The sequence below is a fragment of the Oryzias melastigma genome, linkage group LG11, assembly GCF_002922805.2.
Source record: "Oryzias melastigma strain HK-1 linkage group LG11, ASM292280v2, whole genome shotgun sequence".
In the NCBI taxonomy this organism is placed as follows: domain Eukaryota; kingdom Metazoa; phylum Chordata; class Actinopteri; order Beloniformes; family Adrianichthyidae; genus Oryzias; species Oryzias melastigma.
The window spans coordinates 5864577-5883516 of NC_050522.1; the positions used below are offsets into that span (position 1 = coordinate 5864577).

General features: G+C 39.2%; 1 protein-coding gene across 1 annotated transcript in view; it reads left to right on the top strand.

The window, feature by feature from the left end:
• The window catches only part of csmd2 (CUB and Sushi multiple domains 2), a gene marked incomplete in the record, with an annotated part of 326634 nt that overhangs the window by 256740 nt on the left and 50954 nt on the right, over window positions 1-18940 (top strand). Inside the window, 8 exon segments of the mRNA XM_024297994.2 lie at window positions 1693-1762; window positions 3081-3197; window positions 3353-3562; window positions 7043-7231; window positions 11952-12129; window positions 16097-16242; window positions 16326-16406; window positions 16929-17042. Of these exon segments, the coding sequence (XP_024153762.1) occupies window positions 1693-1762; window positions 3081-3197; window positions 3353-3562; window positions 7043-7231; window positions 11952-12129; window positions 16097-16242; window positions 16326-16406; window positions 16929-17042 (1105 nt within the window).

Below are 18940 nucleotides of genomic sequence, written 5' to 3' on the forward strand. Positions count from 1 at the left end.
CTAAACATTCATGACATACTGGCTTTTTTACAGTCATGTACCTTTCAAAAATTACAGAAAAACTTTATTTAAAAAACATCCAACTGTCAGAGTTTCCATCAAAGTATAATGCCGTTTTCACTGCAGTGGTTAACGTTACATGCAAATTCTAACCTCTAGTGAAACCGCATTTCCATCTTCCACTGAAATTCAGGCATATCTCTAACATTTAATTATGAATAAATGAACAGCAAATGAATAAATGATAGATCGTGAGTTTAAAGTCTAGTTTTTTTGTTTTTTTCTTCTTTTTTTCCTGGGGCATTGCAGCATATCTTGGTGTGTTACCCCTCATCTTAGGCGGAGATACCATTGATGGGATGTGCTTTACGGTGCATGCACAAGATAAGAAGAGTGCTACTGCTGCTCTAAAGAAACTATTAAATACACTGTCAGAAATAATTAGGAAGTCATATTTTCTTCACATATACTGATATTTGACTTACATATCAGTGGGCGGATAACCTCTGCTCTGCTTCAGCGTCATTATTCCTTTAGTGCCTTCTCGATTCCTAAACCGAACCTTAGATTTTGAATCCCTTTAATCAAAGACTTTCTTGTTTGCGGTTCTAATCGGTAACACTGGTATACATTCAAGTGGATGGGCAAAGAAATTAATAAATTGCTTTTTTGTTTTATTTTTATTTTTTTTAATTTTGAAACATTTCTAAAGCTCGTGTCAGACCTTGATCCTGATGAAACCTGTGACAGAGCCGAGTCAAACCAAAAAGAAACATAAACCAGGAGATATAATAGCGGTTTAGAACAGGTTTCTGTTACCCTGAGAATCAGTGAGTCAGACTTGTGCTTAAATCCTTTATTAAAATAAATCTTTTCATTTTTCTAAATTGTCAGTTTTGCATTTTTTTTATGTATTGCAAGATTTCAAATAAAAATTACCAACTTATTGGACTTTAGCAGGATGAAGGGAAACGTATCATCTCCTTCCAGAAGAGGCCGGTTTCATCAATAATAGACACCTGTTCTGGATAATAATTCTCCTCCGCGATTATCTTCAGGATTTTTTCCGAGTCAGCTGATGTCGGGGGTGGGGGCAGATGGGTCGGGACACAAAAGTTTATACAGTTGTTGAGTTTTCGTGACGAACCAGAACAGTCACATGACTAAAAACAAAAAAAATTGTGAATATGTGAAACCGCGAATACGCGGGGAACACTGTATATGATAATTGAAAAATAAACAGCAGTGACCACTAGAGGGCACTGTAGATGCGTGTGTCAGTATTTGCTACCAACAACAAGGCAAAAGAAGAACCGTGGCTCAGTCTTACACCAGGCTTGGTGGAATTGTTCCAAAGTGACGTGGCAATGAGGATTTAAACATTTTTTGTGATTTTTGCAAAATTTTACTAATTTTTCTGTGAAAAAAAAATCCCCAAAAGTGCAACTTATATGTGATTTTTTTTTTTTGTTTCTTCCTTATTATTCTTGCTACTATAACTGATACTCTGCAGTGATAGTCCTGAGTTTTTATTGACCGCAATCTCGTCAATATGTCTCTTTTGCTCCCGTTTCTCCTTTAGCTTTACATACATTTCATGATCTCATAAAATCTCAACTTTGAAAAGAACCTCCGGTTTGCTGCTTTATTTTTTTGTTTTGTTTTCCTGAGAGTCTGTTTTCTTTCCTACAGGGGAACTCTCACATCACCTGCATGCCTGGAACTGTCAGGCGATGGAACTACCCTCCTCCTCTTTGCATTGGTAAAACACATTTGTTCAATTATTGTATTTGTTTACTGCTCCTCTTCTACTCTGTTGCATAAACCCTCCTCGTCCTTTTATTTGCGAAGTGTTTACACTCTTTATTACTATTTAAATCACTTATATGGATCCCTACGTCTGCATTGCAGATAAATGAATTCCCTGTTTTACCATTGCGTGTGCTGAAACTAACCTTTTCTCTGAAAAGAAAAAGAAACAAGTTTTATTTCCTGCTCCTTTTTCAAAATGTAAAAGCTTTCGAACCATAATTATAAAAAGCATGTGTGCTTTTAATGCAAAAGAAACTGCATTAGCTTCCCCCTCCTTTTGTCAACTGGTCCTTCACGTGGAGAAAAAAAGAAAAAAAAGCTTTGACAAACGAGTTGCACTTATTAGAGCAGCCTAATAATGTTTAATTAGTTCCATCTCGGACTGGGATTGGAGGAAATGGTGGGGAGATTCTTTGTGATCACAGGCATCAGTTATTTCCTGATAACTGCAGGCTTTTTGCCTATTACAGGATAACATTTAGTCTATCACTTATTCTCTCAAGAAAGATGTGACGATTTTTCTCTCTGGTGGTTTTCTCACATTGTGTATTATCTCTCTTTTTGTTCCCATTTGCCTCTTTATCCACTTTCTTTTTTCCCTTTTTTCAGTACGTCTGTCTCTTTTTAGGATATTCAGCTTGTTTCTTTTCTGTTAGCTCTCACATCTTTTTGCTGGCGACATTTTGATGTCCTTCTTCCTGATCACTTGGTTTCCATTTCTCCCCAACTTGCACATTGGTTTAGTCTAACACAGGGGCGGAGCTACAGGTGCCGGGGGGCTTTGACCCCACACTGTTCCCCCAATTTTTGAGTACGAAATTAGTATCATTATTGACAAAGAATAATAAATTATAAATTAAATTAAATCAAATTAAATTATTCAGATTTGCCACCCCTCTAAAGTCTAGTTCTGCCACTGGTCTATCATAAGAACATATTATATAATTATGTTTTAGCTATGATGTATTTATTATTTAGTGTCTTTAAGAAGTATAATAGATTTCATTTAATTTATGAAAAAAAATAATGAAAGGCTTTATCAATCATTTTCAATTATTTACCATTTTTGGCAAAAAAAATCATAAATTAAATAATTTTGTACTATTCAGTGTATCGTGACATGATAAAACTTTTTAATTTCTCGTGCTATGGTTAATAAAACTAGCTTTCTTTGTATTTTTTTTCCCTTTTCTTTTGGACAATCTCTTGTCTGCAAATGCTAATAAGAGCTTTTTTTTCTTCTATTCATCCTCTCTGGAATCTGCCAGCTGAATGTGGGGGAATCCACGAGGAGATGGAGGGAATGATTCTTAGTCCTGGTTTCCCTGGCAACTACCCTAGCAACAGTGACTGCACCTGGAGAATCTACCTGCCAGTTGGATATGGTGAGCATCATTAAAGACGCTTGCAGCCTGTCACATCGGCTTTTTAAAATTCAGAATAAAGCTACATTTTCAAGGCAGTTACAGTTGTTTCCATTTACTTTTAGGTGTTCATTCATAAAATTTCTTTAAACTCTTATTCAATCTTTTTTTCCCAGGAGCCCACATACAGTTCCTCAATTTCTCCACCGAGGCTAACCATGATTTTCTTGAAATACGTAACGGGCCCCTGGATACTAGCCTCGTGATTGGTCGATTCAGCGGCCAGGATGTCATCTCTTCTCTCCTCACCACCTCCCACGAGACCACAGTATACTTCCATAGTGACCATTCACAGAATAAACCCGGCTTCAGGTTTGAATACCAAGGTAAGAACCCAGAAATCCGGTTTGGTTTTTCTTTGACCAAATAAGGTGTGAAAATGTATTTCTGATGTTTATGTGTCAGGGAAAAAATAATGAAATGTAAGTAAGTCTAACCTCATTCGTCAATAGTCAATAAAAGCCGGGCCTTGAAAAACTGTGTACACTCCACTTACTATAGAATTCCCTTCAGCATGAATACCTGAAAGTATCCCTTTTCTGTAAGAAGTTAACCACTTCTAACATAGTCGTGGGTGGATTCTAGCCCACTCATCCTGCCAGTGCTGCTCGAGCCCTTTTAAGGTCCGGCCACAGCAACTCAATCCGGCAGGCTTTAAACTTGGTGACTGTAAAGCTTTGATCTGAGCTTCCTTCAGTCCTTTCATTTTTTAGTTTTCCAATATTTTGTTTTATTTTTCTTTTGGGCAGCAGGTTTTTTATGTAACATGGTTATGGTCAAACGTGACCACTTTGAACTCCTCTATTTTCTCTAAAGTTCCTACTTTTGTGAAGATGCACCTTCTCTTACTGCTTCAATAGTAGAGATTAATGAATTATTTTTTAAAAATCTGTATTTTCACCCGTTTTTGGGGTTCTAGCAATACTTGTAACATTTGGCATGCAAATTTCATGCGTGTAGATGATAACTTTGTGGGTTTTTAAAATCATTTTTCTGACATTTCTTTGAGCCCTTTCAGGATCTGACCTTGGAGTGAAGTGACTAGAATTAAAAACCATTTTCAAAGTAAAATGCTGCTTTTCTAAGAAACAACATAGTTTCCTAAAAGCCTTTGCCACTTTTACTAAAATAATAAAAAAAGATCTTTGCTGAAAATTGCTTTCCCCAACTGTCATGGCTCCACAATGACTGCCAAACTTTTGAATTCTTTTCAAATATGTCAAACACCCACTGCACTGTTTTTTTAAGCTAAATTATTGGCATAGTGTTTGTTACACACATTTCTGTGTATCCTATCTAATTAGCATGATCCAAACTTCCCTGAAAAACATATTGGATACAATTTGGGTCATGTTTCGTGCCCTGTAGTTCCTCATCATTCCACTAGGAGCAGCAGAAGGGAGTTTCCTGCTCATTTCAAAATGGCTGCCTCCATGAAATCTTAAAAAACACTTTTGGCGGGAAAAGGATTAGCTAATTTTCAAAACTTTATGGTAAGAATAACTTATCGATTGCTATTAATTTTTTTAAATGACTACTTGCTGTATAGAAGTAATTCAAAATGTTTTTGATAATTACTTATTTACAAGACAGTTACACCATTTAAAAAATGTGTGTGTCAAATGTGAGGAAAGTGGGTAAATAAGGTGCTTTTTTCCTGAACACCCATGTCAATATTTTTTATCTTAAACTAATATTTGTGTGAACAAAAATCACTTCATATATCATAATAGATGATATCTATATCAGAGGTGGGCAAACTATGACCTGGGGGCCATAATCTATATAATCTATATAATTTTTATCACTTGATGTTTTATTCTCCCTGTAGTTCAGGTGTTTCCCCACAGATTATGCAATACAAATACATTTACCTAAGTTTTCTTGTATTTGTGTGGTGTTTGAATATTTGTTTTATTTTATTTTTTTAAATCATGTGTGATTTCCAAATTGGTCAGTCATTTTTCCAATTATTCCAACACCACATGAACGCAGCATTTTTCCCTGTGGGACATCAATCCATGGGTGAAAATGACACTAAAATGAGAACCAATACCACCGTTTGGAACTAAAAACTCCAAAATGTTCTGTTTTTAAACTCATTTTCAGTCAAGATTGAAGACATGTTTTTGTCCAGATCCCGTGTTTTTTCTTTCTTTCTTTTACGAGGTGAATTACCAAAACGCACCACAAATCTGCTCCGGGTCCGGCCCTTCTGTCAAATTTTAATTACTCTGTGGCCCACGAGTAAGAGAGTTTGCCCATCCCTGATCTAGATCTTATTAAGAAGTTTTTTTTGGTGGATTTCACCAAAAGGTATAAAACACACTTTAATGTCAAATATTTAACATTTTCTGTAAATTCTTTGATCCGGTGGGCCTTACAGGGTTAATAACAATGGATTCAACTGTTTATAATCTCATATTTCACACTACTTGGTTAATGTTAGCTTTACTTATGTCTAAAAATGTCATATTTCATTTAGTTTTTAAAGAAATGATGCTCTGTATAAAAAGCCTGATCAGTTGTAGTGCTGTGTTTACTGTTGTGTATTGGGGTAAACCTGTGTGCCATTAGCAGCTCCTTGGTGTACGCTGTAACATTAACATTTTGAAAGCACCCTTAGCACCAATTTATCGTGTGTGTTAATGAGGCAACCAGGTAATTGCATGTATTTGTTGATGTCTTTTTAACAAAGGTGTTGAAAATCTCCATGATTGCTGCACCGTGCGTCATCGAAAGGTTTCGCTTTAAATAAACTGCCCCCCATCTAAATTTGTAAAAGACACAAAGTTTGTGTTTAGTTACTCAACAAAGCCACCAATTGAAAGGTAGCAAAGAGTGTTTACATAATTATGTGTAATTTGAGCATTTGCATATAAATGGTGCATTGTATTTGGAAATTGTCCGTCTCTGCACCAGCTCATAAAAGGACGCTGTGACCCATAGAAATCAACGGCTTTAGCCATGTTCATCTTCAAGGCTCCCCGTCTGCTCTGGTTTTGTGCTGCAGAAAACGTATTTTCCAACTCTTGTGACTGAATCATCCAAAAATGCAATAAATAGAGTGAATCCCTCTTAAAAAAAATACAATTTTGATTGATTAAATTAAACCAAAGCATGAATATTTCTTTACTCTCTCGTATTTTATTTAAAAAAACAACTTTCAGTTAGTTTTTAACGTAAAAGTTCTTAATTTTAATAATGTTTTATTAAATTAACTGAATATGTGAAAATGTTAAACATAACCAGAAATGTGTTTTTGTTTTTCTTGTCAGTACAGGAGGACATAAGTATTTGATATCTTGCTGATTTGTAGAAATAAAATCACAAAATTCTCTTTAAAGAGTTTATATACATTTATTTGCATTTCATTGAGGGGAAAAAAGTATTTGAACCCTCTTGGTGGAAAGACTTAGTACTTTGTGGTCAGGCGTTTCTACTTGTTGATGAGCAGCTTTGTGCACATATTAGAAGAGTTTTGGTCCATTCTTCTCTGTAAATGACTTCTAAGTCATTCAGTTTCTCGGCAACTCTGAGCTTCAGCATTTTTCATTTCCGTGAATTTTCTCTACTATCGTTTTGCCATTGAAACTCATCCTAATTGGGCCAATGCAAAATTCCCAGATTTTGTGTTTGTGTGTTTGTTTTATCGGGCTTCCCAGATCATCATCTCATCTTTTTTTCTCTCTCTCAAGAGCACCGTATAGCTCATTATAGCCGAACTTAATTAAGGTAGCGGGATTTAATGGCATATTTAAAGCTGATTTAATTAAATCATGTAATTGCTTTTATTTCCCCCTCAGCATACGAGCTGCAGGAATGCCCAGACCCAGAGCCATTTCGTTATGGAGTGGTGGTCGGTGCTGGATATAATGTGGGCCAGTCCATTTCCTTCGAGTGTCTGCCGGGGTATCAGCTGATGGGATATTCCATCCTCACCTGTCAGCATGGTACAACCCGCAACTGGGATCATCCTTTCCCTCGCTGTGAAGGCAAGTCGTGTCACATTTTCTACGATGTCTCCGGTATTTGGGAGATTTTACGCTTTTAATTCGGTGGAAAACTAGTTTAATATTTGAATGCAAAACATTACTAATTATAGCAAAACTTCCATACCAGATATTGCATCATTAGTGCAAATTGCAGCCATGGAGATAATTATTATCTATTATGAATAATGTAATTAAGCTGAATTATTATCCCGTATTAATGAGGCAAAGCACTCTTCAAAGACGATCAATACGGGGCTAAAGAGGAGTGGAGACAAATAAAAGCTGGAAGAAAAAAAAGAGGAAAGAGGAAAATAATGGATGCTCTTTCATTTGACTTGTCCTTGACACACATTCTCACGCTCCAGCTGTCGATTATTCAATAAGGCAGGCAAAATTACATGGGAGGTGACGGCTGTGACACTAGAACTTTGAACGAGCCGAGAGAAGTGTGGAGGGCTGCAAATCCTCAGATTTTTATTATGTTGGGGACACGTTTCTGTGTTTTGGTTTGGCAACAACAAAAATCAACAATACATGCAAATAATTTGGTACCATGATTATTTATAATCACTCTAAGCATGTGCCTCATTTAATGTGAAAGATTGTACAGCATCAGACTTTGCAATATACATCCTAGAGCTCATGTGTCAATGTCAAGGCCCGGGGGCCGGATCAGGCCCTCCAGGTAATTCTATTCGGCCCTCCAGATCATTTTATTGTTATTCGTTGCCCGATGTTTTAACTTGTAGAACTTTGACAAAATATATTTTTATGAAGAGTAAAATATTAAAGGTTATTTAAGGTTTAAGTTAATTTATTCTTGAATAATATTCCTGCCCTTTTATTATTCATAATTATGTTAGAAAGTTATGGTTTTAATGTTTTAAAAAATAATATTCTTCTAGCCTTTTTTTTTTACTATTTTGGCATGTATTAAGTTATTTTTTAGACTATTTTGTGGTTTAGCTAATATTTCAGCAACATGATAGCTATTTTGGCTAATTTTGGCTTTTTAAAAAGTTTTTAGGCTGTTTTGGAGTTAGGCTAATATGTACATGCTAGCTGTTTTGGCTGAAAGGGTTTTTTTTTTATTTTTCAGGCTGTTTTTCAGCTACATGCTAACCCAATTTTAAGACTGTTTGGCATTTATTACGCTTTTTTGTTGTTGTTGCCATTTTGGAGTTTAGCTAATATTTCAGCTTTAAGCTAGCTGTTTTGGCTAATTTAGGCTTTTTCCGTTTTTTAGGCTAATTTGGAATTTAGCTAATATTTAAGCTGGTTTTTAGCTTCAGCCTTTTTAGCTATCAATTTCCGCATCTTCAGCTGTCATCACTAGCATATTCAGCGGCCAAATTCAGCTTACAGCATTCACACTAGCATTATCGCAGGTAATGCTATATATCTAGTTCATAATTAAGCTAAAAAGTTTTAAAGTGTTAAATATTTAGTTTTAGTGTTCAATAAATGTTTATCCTGTTCGTCCCGCGACCTAAGGTGTGTTTTGGAGTTTGGAACTTTGTGTGACTGAGTTTGACACCCCTGACCTAGAGTCATAATACTGTATTTGCACATATAAAAATGAACACTTTTTGTTTTTGTTTTTGTTTAAACTTATAAGTGTCTGCATATATTTACTGGTATTTTGAATCTGTGTATGTTTTGGATTTGTTTTCAACTCTGTGAAGTTGAATTGGCTGAGTTGTGATGGTCTGGTGTGATGAAATATTGATAAGGTTTGCAAAATATTCAAATGCTGCTATCCGAAAGCATTCATGGCACAGTACCCCAATGGCCTCCAAGTCATTTAAATACGGAAAGAAAACTAAAAATGAACAAATGATGAAACTCGTGGGCTGAATCCAAGTTCTTCCCCTACCCCTACACTACCCAGGGGTGTCAAACTCAGTCACACAGGGGGGCCAAAATCCCCAAATCTGAACAGGATAAACATTTATTGAACTACATTTTCAAAACTTTAAAAATGTAACTTTTTAGCATGTTTATTCAATGAAGACGTTTGAAAAACTTTTCCAACAATGTTTTAAATCTTTCATTCTCACATGACTCAGACAGCAGACACATATCGGGTCACAGGTTTAGCCTAAATAGCTTGCCGATCAATGTTTTACGCTGAGGCACATCTCCATAGAGTGTCCGCGGTTTAATCAATATGATGATCAATACTTCTTTTACCAGGTGAGGCTGTAGCAGGGGGAGGGATGTTTTACCAGGAGGCCCAAGCTTCAAACTCTGTAATATGAAAACACAAACTCACAAACGGGAGGATGAAACGAGTAATCTCTGCTTTGGGTCCATTCGTTTATCCACAGGTGTCTATGGCCGGACAGCAGAATCCTCTGGCTTGTTGCTTGAGATCCCTGCACTGCTGTGATTTCTATTCCTTAATAACTTTTTCCACTCCTGCATTTTGTATGTGAAACACGAGCACGGATTTTGATGCTAGGAGGGAATTTTTTTAATTCTAGTGAGATTTTTGAAGAATTTTGTTGTAGGATTTCCTTCCATTTGTTGAGGTTATTGCATGTAAAGGTGGTTGAAGCTGCGTTCAAACCAATGCAATTCATCCGTCAAATTGGTGTCAAACACCTCTCTTTGAAATTGTCCAAAAACGTGTGTGGGAGGAGCTACCACCTAAAGTTTTTAGCCTCATAGCTACATGGAAACATTGGCTGTATACCTCATGTACGATACACTGAAGACACTGATAATGTTGGGAGTTCAGGTTATTTTGAAGAGCTCTACAGAAGCATCAGTAATCACATCTCCATGTCTTGGACCATGAGATCATTCAGAGGCTCTCTCAGTTTGGTAAGGTTTGCCTACTGCAGTAGCTGAATCAACACATTCTGACTCTCAAGTCGTCAAATATTGACGTTTGGTTAAGGACCCCTCTGCGTCCTTTTTTTGCACTTTGGGTTTCCCCAACAAGTCTTTTTTTGTTGTGCTGGTCGTTTGTAGAATCAAGGGTCCACAAACCTTGGTACATGGTACCAGACACGGTACCCCACACGGACTGGTCCTCGGGATACGCCGGTACCCTCACTCGGGACTGATAACCTATCCCTAACCCGGTGCAAGTTTGAGTCTGGTACCAGTTTGCATCCAGTACTGTGTCTGGTACTGCGTCCGGTACCAGTACCAGATAAGTGTACCGGTATCTGCCACGTCCTGAGGACCAGTCCGCGTGGGGTACAGTGTTCAGCACCACTTCATGTCTGGAACTGATTTGGGTCCAGTACTGCATCTGGTTCTACGTTTGGAACCAGGTTAGGGTACCAGAACCGAGAAAGGGTACCAGCCGTATCGCGAGGACCAGTCCGCATGCGGTACAGTGTCTGGTGCCAGTTCGGGTCCGGGACTTCATCTAATACTGCATCTGGTACTGCATCCAGTACCGGGTTAAGGTTAAGCTACCAGTACCAGGTAAGGGTACCGGTAATGGCCGCATCCCGAGGACCAGCCCGCGTCCGGTAACGTGCTTGCTTCTGGTACCGGCTCAGATCCAGTACCGTGTCTGGTATTGCGTCCAGTTCCACGTCCAGTGCCAGGTTAGGGCTAGGGTACCGGTACTAGGTTAGGGTACCGGTGCACTCCGTGTCGTGTTACTGGACTAGTTTCAGTTCTCAACCTGGAGGTTTGGGACCTGGGAGCCAGCACGTCAGAGAAAGACGAGTTGGTGACACCTTAAACGTCAAAAAGTGACGGAGAGGGGTCATTAACCGGACGTCACTAAGTGACTAGATGGGAGTGAGAATGTATTGGAATGATGGACGCTTTCAGCAGTACTTCTGCCTCTCATTGACCCAGTTTGACAAGTTGCTTTTGCACATTAGTCCGAGGAGTGAACTACTTTTTTATTGTTGTCTTATTAGAAAAAAAATATTTTACAACGTGCAAAAGTCAGCAGATTTGGACTTATGTCATCAAAACCTCACATGGCTAAGATGAGTCTCTGACTGGTTGACATGACGTATCTTATTTGTCAAAGTTAAGATTTTTTTAACTCTTGATGAGCTGTGACTCCCAAATAGCGCTGCAACGGGCAAAATGCTCTCCTGCCAGACCGCTAGGTCGTGCACGGCGCTTAAATCACAGAACCTCCAATCACATCTCTACATTGAAACTGGACACATACAATGCACAAATTGCGTTCGGTGTGAAAAGTTTTTCCTTTTTTTGTGCATCTGTGGAGTATGTCATTATTTTGAACATTTGTGGCCTCAACATTTAATGGACCCGGTTGGCGGGCTAATCTTGATATGCTTATACTGTTCTCCACTTCCCTTTCTCAGGTTTCACACAAAGCATATCTACTTCTTAGATAGACATGGTGTTCACACAAACACACATCCAGACCCCGGCGCACACTAACACCTCGAGTCTCATCCCCGGACTCTCTCCCTTCAACCTCAATGGAGAAGGGTTGAGGCCTTATCTTTGCAAAACACTCCGTCCAGCTCCCCACTTACTAACAAGCTTTACTGGCTAATCTTTAGCTCAGACAAGTGCCTGGGCAATAGACGAAGAGTGAAACAGAAAGCGATGGAGACACTGAGAAGGGAAGCAGAAGAAGAGAATTAAAAATGCTCCGGCTTTGGCGATTGCAGTCGATTTATTTGCATGTCCCGCTGTTTCTTGGGCCCACTGATTTATGTACACGTTTGCTGACTTTCTTCCCCCTCACCATTTTGTTTTACAGTCCCCTGTGGCGGGAACATCACCTCAGACAATGGGACCATTTTCTCCCCCGGATACCCAGAGGAGTACCCCAGCTCGGCTGATTGCTCCTGGCTGATCACAGTGGCTCCAGGCTTTGGTATCAAGCTGAACTTCACCTTGCTGCAGGTTCACGGGCCGCATGACTTCATCACTGTATGGTATGGAATGACTTTTCCATTTCCCCTTCACTTGTTCTACTTGGCACTGTATCCTGCTTTTTAAATTTGTTGCTCAAAATTGATGTCCAGATCTGCTCGCAGGTCCGGCCAGTTCTACTTTTCTTATCTGAAACTCAATGTCACTTCTCTCTGTTCCCAATTTCAGCTCTTCTCTTTCATTTAGTCACCTTTTTGCACTTATAAAACTTCTGTCCTTGGATTTTTGTGAATAACCCTCAAAGCTCGGTTAGAAAACTTTTTCATGAGCCTGAGCGTGATCAGATCTTACTTTTTTTTTCTTTACTTCCACCATCACTTTTGCTGACCACAATATACTTGAAAAAGATAATTAGTACAAATTAACTGGGTATTTGTAAAAACATTAGGGCTGGGTTGATATAATGGTTGTTCGATCTGAATGGATCTAAGAATAAATCATCAATAGTCAATCTATAAAAGCAAAGATCAATCTGATGCATATTGCTACAGTCCAATAGCTTGATGCTAATGTATTTCCCATAGGACCGCTAATGCTAACGCTAGATTGACCTAAACATACACTGCTGACTAAATGAACATCTTTATATACTTAGAGGCATGAATTTTCAAACTCTTTAAGGAAAAAAAATTTTTAAGGAACTTTTTGCTCCTTTTTTTTTTTGTTCTCATACTTTCTTTTTCTGGAATAAGGTTTAATGTTTAAGCGCGATCGCCACCTAGTGGCCAAACTGAAACGCCCTCCAGAAGAAGCAGAACAATTGTTGGAGCTTCTCTGTTTGAGAGTCCATGTAACACTGCATGATATTAACAATCTTGTTATAATTTTACTAGTAAATTTTACAGTATGTGAACTGTATCAGATTAATATCAATATCTTCAAAACCTATATATAGATTATTTATGTATTTCTAAACAAAAAAATAATTGAATTCATCCAGAATCAAACCGATCCTTAATAGAATTGATCCGGAATTGAATTGATCCAGAATAGAATTGCTCTGGAATCAAATCGATCCAGAATAGAATTGATCCAGAATTGAACCGATCTGGAATCAAATCAAACCAAAATCAAAACGATCCGGAAGAGAATCAATCCAGGATTTAACCGATCCAGAATCCAAATGATCCAGAATCAAACCAATCCGGAATCAAATTGATCCAGAATTGAATCGATCCATAAAAGAATTGATCTGGAATCGAGTCAATCCAGAATTGAACCAATCCAGAATTGAATTAATCCAGAATCCAACCGATCCGGAAGCGAATCAATCCAGAATCCAACCGATCTGGAATCGAATTGATCCAGAATCAGACCGATCCAGAATTGAATCAATCCAGAATCAATCCAATCCAGAATCAAGTTGATCCAGAATCAAATCCATCCAGAATAGAATTGATCCAGAATTGAATCCATCTAGAATCGAATCAATCCTGATTTAAATCGATCCTGAATCTGTCAAGAGTCAGATCAATTCTGGAGATGACTACCAATACCCAGCCCTAAGAAACATGCGCGTTCAAAAACCAAAATATATTGGGTACAGGAAATATTTTCAATGAGAGCTGTACTAGTGAATACATAAGTACAAATGTTTTGTTTGAGTGGTATTCGATCATCTGGCAATGTCTTTATTTGAAGTTTTTTTCACAGAATACACGTTTCAGCCTCTTTTTGTTGTATTAAATCTATATCACGCTTAGTAGTCACATATATACTTTAACAAAAGTAAAAGGTGCACCTGTCTCTGGAAGAGCAATAATGGATGTATGGGGTAAATAACCAACTATAATACATTGCAAATATTTATATTGAGGGAAAAATAGTGGCTGTTTGGGTGTGCATGTATCAGGAGGATCTGGGGGTGAAGTTTCCTTCCTATTACTTTCACGATGCGTCAGTGAATCTGCCACATGTACCACCAGAGACACGATTCTGAATGCATAATGTCTGCCAGTCCTAGTTGATCCCCTTTCCCTGAGACTGTCTCCAAAAATCCCAGCTCAGAGACCGGGCTGTTACTGCCAGCCACCTTGGCAGCTTGATGACCACACAAACAGGCCACATCATGTCGGCCGACTCCTGCTTTTTATACTCCTAACAGGAGTCTGAACTCCACCTCAGAAAAGCGAGCCAAAACAACCCATTTTGCATTTTGGTGTTTCTTCAACGTGGGCCACTTTGAACTTTTCCAAAAATTTCCTGCAGAGCCTCGATGAGAACTATCATGCTCTCCACTCTCCAGTCAGTGTATCTGTCCTCTGAACTACTCAGCCAAGGAAATGGTCCTCGTAATGTCGGCTTGGCTGGAATGCTGTCAGGCAGCCGTCCCTTGCCAGCCGTTTCCAGAGCTGCTTGTAATCTCTCATGCACAGTATGACAGCCAAAGACAGATGGTTTTTAAGCTGAATGGTTGTGGCAGGAATCGGAGGACTGGTTTAATCGGCCATGCCCACACAAGGGGACTGCCAAGGCAGGGGCACTGCTTCCAGAGACACTCCCTGATGTCGGAGGGCCCAGTCCAGACCTGTCATTGTGCACTTGTTTGTAATTTCCACCTTATTGTGACATAATCATCCAGAGCAGACCAGAGTAATTGCTCTTTGTTTGACGTGATGGCAGCTTGATTTTATGTTCCTGGTGAAACCGAATCACGGAGAAAGTGAATCGTCTACATACCAGGATGTTTTATGATTAAAGCTAAATTTAAGAAGGATATACTGTTTTATTACATCACATTAGGCTTATTGTTGGCCAATGAAAGGGTTTTCATCAATGTTACATGCTCCTTAGATAGTTTTTAATGTGGATTTTTCATTTTTTTTGTTTATTCTTATTGTTTTATTACACACAAATCATATCTAGAACTAAAACTGTGACCCAAAGATTTGGCCGAATCTGAATTTATCTCCTACCCATACAGCGTCTCTCAACCTTTAGGGGCATTTTCAGGCGGAGGGTTGTTCAGAATAGTTTTATTCATCCCCGTGCAGCTCTGGATCAGAATTTATACCAAAGTTTTGCTTAGGATTTGATATGGGTGTATTCTGGAGGAAAAATTAAATAAATGCTACTTACTTGAAAAAATATTTTTATTTTATTTTTCTTTAGCCAAAGAGCCACTACAGACACTTACCACTGCCCTTGCCCCAACTCGTCTTTTTTTGACGTGTTTGCTGTTCCTATGAAATCACGGGTCCCAAACCTCATGGCCAAAAACTGGAACCGGTCCAGTAGCGGGACATGAAGCACACCAGTACCCTAACCCAGTACTGATACCCTAACCTGGTCCACAGACCGGTACTATGTCTGGTTGCTTTGGCAAGTGGTACCAGGCTCGCGGTCAAGGTATTGTCCAGTATTGCGTTGTTCTAGTACCGATTTGCAGTACTGGTTCTGGCCTGCGTCTGGGTTACGGTTAGGTTAGGGTACCGGTATGGCATACTTTCTGGTTCTGGACCAGTACCGGTTTGCAGCCCGGATGTTGGAGGGTCCTAATTTAATTGGAGCAATCAGCACGTCAAAAAATAATGAGTTTGGGACACCCAAAACGTCAAATTCTGACGCAGAAGGGTCCATAACCAAACGCCAATATGTGGTGAATGAGTGAATTTGTTGTGTCTCCCAAGGGAGACTTGGATGTGATACATGCAAGCAAACAGACCATCGACCTTAGTCTCCAATCCGTTCAGCTCCACTCCAGACTGCTAACGGTTGATGACACCATTGAGTGGGAGTGATGTCCAAATTCGAAGACACTATTTATTTTCCATAACTCTCTGTTTGGAGGTCTAAATACAGGGGTAGGGAGAAGTTGTAGGGGAAGAACTCGGAGTTGGCCACTGCATGCCTTTTGTTTCCTACATGGTTTTTAGGGTTATAGAACAAACAAATTCAATAAAAATCAATTGAATTCAAGCAGAGGCTGTTGTCTTGTCTAAAACATGTCACCCCGTTTCTCCTCTTTAGGGACGGTCCACAGGAGACAGCCAGGAAACTGGGGGTGTTCACTGACGGAGAACCCAATGACCCACCCAGTAGTACATCCAACCAGGTGCTCATTCGTTTCCGTAGTAACACAGAAAAGGGGGGCTTGTTCCGTATTGGATACCAAGGTATTTAAAAGATCACAACCGACTTCCTTTGATGTTTTCCCACATCCTCTGAGTTTGGCCTTCTTTTCATGTGTTGAATGAAGCTTACAGACTACAGTACTGCCTGCCTCCGCCCATCATTCCCAATGCAGAGATCCTGATGGCGAGCAAAGAATTCAAAATCGGTAGGTAAAATGCAGTCACAATGTGACATACACACACAGACCGATTGTTAGAACTTGCTTCTTTTCACTGGCTGTCAGTTTCATTTTGACGCGTGAAGAGTGTTGCGTTCTGAGGCACTATTGTCTAAATGTATCCTGGCTTTGACACATACACAGCTTATGTTCACTGACTTCAAAGTAGATGTGTTTTGTACTAAATAAAGACTTAGCATAACCTACTTTACCGTGAGAATGCTTTTATTAAAGAATAATGCACAATTTGTGAAATGAAAGGATTCAGGACAATAGCTAAATTCAGGGTTTGTGCTCTTTCAGGTGGAAGACACTGGAGATGAATTCCTTTTATTCACGTATTAGGCAGACAGATGCAGTCAAGCCTTTATTTTATCGTCTCATTGTCGCACAAACACGTCATTGTTACTTCTGTCTGATATGTGGTGCTTTAAATGAAATTGCATCAATCATCTTGTTGCTTTTATCCCCCTCCAACTGCGCTCTCCTCTCATCTCTTTGGGTATTCAGGGGACATCGTTCGCTACAGATGTCTTCCCGGCTACCAGTTAAGTGGAAACAGCATTTTGACCTGCCGGTTAGGAACACACTTGGAATTCGAGGGGCCTCCACCGTCTTGTGACGGTAAGTGATTCCGTGCAGCTTGAACACGTCCTGCAGGATCAACGCAAGGCCTTGGCGTGTGTTCGCTGTCGAGGCTTAGGTCTAGAGTGGAAGACACTTATTTTAATCAAATCCCATTTCATTTGTAGATCTTTAGTTTTCCTCTGCCTCATTTCTTTTTCCATAATTGGAGAATACATGTTATATCCTTTGTACGAACTTCCCTGGTAGCGTGTATCCAATGCTTCATTAAATTGATTTTAAAGGAAACTGGCCGTTAACAAAACTTGCAAACGGTGACTTTCTCTCATCAGGAGGGTCCTGAGAGCTTAGTTTTTAGACAGGCTTTGTCATTTTGTTCCAAATATACACTCACTCACAAGGTTGTGTTCTTCCTTATTTACATCTCCCATGGGTGCCTTTTCTGCCTGTAGTAATGGGGCAACAATTGCAAAGCAGCTTGGTACCATTTCTAATCTCTGCAGATGATAGTTAGCTCCCATGAGGTTGAGGGCTTTCCCTGTGGTGCTTTTTTTTTCATACTGAGACATACCGTCCCAGAGGAATAAAGTCCTCCCCACATGCAGCCTTATCTTAATACCTCTTTCTGTTTGGAGCACATTACCTACGGGTGAAAGACGGGTGCACACAAAGGTCCCTCTTGTTTCCATACATCTTTAATTCTCTCGCCTTCTTTTTTTGGTCTCATCCTGTTTGCGGGCCGCATGTTTACCCAAGCATAGTCAATAAACGTAAACAATTTAGAGTTTAAAATAGAAAAACTATGCAAATGCTCTCAGCAAGAGGTGAAGGGGGTTGGCAAGCAAAAACACAGATTAAAGGGAAAAAAAATCAGAGAAGTGGAGGCAACTAGGAAAACTATTGTGGGACAAAACAGGCCGCTATGAGCATGTTCAGAAACTAAATACAAAACAGGAAAGAATCATTTCATCAAGCTACTGGCCACATTCAGAAAAAAAGTCACAATTGCTCTTATTGGGAGGTACTGGCAGTATAGGCAAACTTGTTCAGGGCACACAGATGGCCAGCATGAAGTTTACAGATCACTGAGTAAACCTGTAGAGCAAAGATGTTCATGGACAGTTTTTTCTACAGACAGGCTACAGGCAAAAGGTAATTACGTAAGCAATGCTTACACAGACAAGAATGTGCTAAATGTGCATTCTAGAAAGTGTTTTCAGCGTATGGTGTAGTGCAGATCGTTCAAATCTTGCTCCAGGTTTTTTATTTCACAGCTCTGTTCTGATGTATGACTGACTTGGTTTCTTAGAATTCAATCCAGACACAAACCACAATTATTAATTTCTCTTAAATGATCAATTTTCAAACAGATGGCATTTCAATGAATTTAAAGGGACGCCATCAATTCATCAGGACCGAATTGAAGTCAAGTCAAAGTTCAACTGGCTTAACTTTCAACTAGTGTTCAACGGCTGAGCATTTCTTTCTTTTTTTTTTTTTGGGAATACCTAAACAATCGAAAAACTTGACAGGTGAACGTGAGAATTTTGAATGTAAAGTTGGAAATGCAGACATACATGCATTTACGTAGACTTTTCACTAAAAGTGGTCCATGGAACGCGCATTGCCGAGTGGCGTTGTAAATGTAGCTTTAGTGAAAGTAAGGACGAAGTAAGTTGGATGCAGGCACATCATACCTTTTTTTTTTTCATTTTTTGACCCTCCCCCGAAAACCTGTGAAATGTCTAAAGAGCTCATTAATGTTATTCAAATGAGAAGTGTGCACTCCGTGCTTGCTACCTGACTGTTGGAATTTAGGAAACTGGATCATCAGAGAGTAGTTTGTGTGGGCACCCTATTGGCAGCTTACGTGCACCCTATCAGCGTTCTACGGGCACCCTATCGGCATCATATGGGCACCCTATTGGCATCCTACG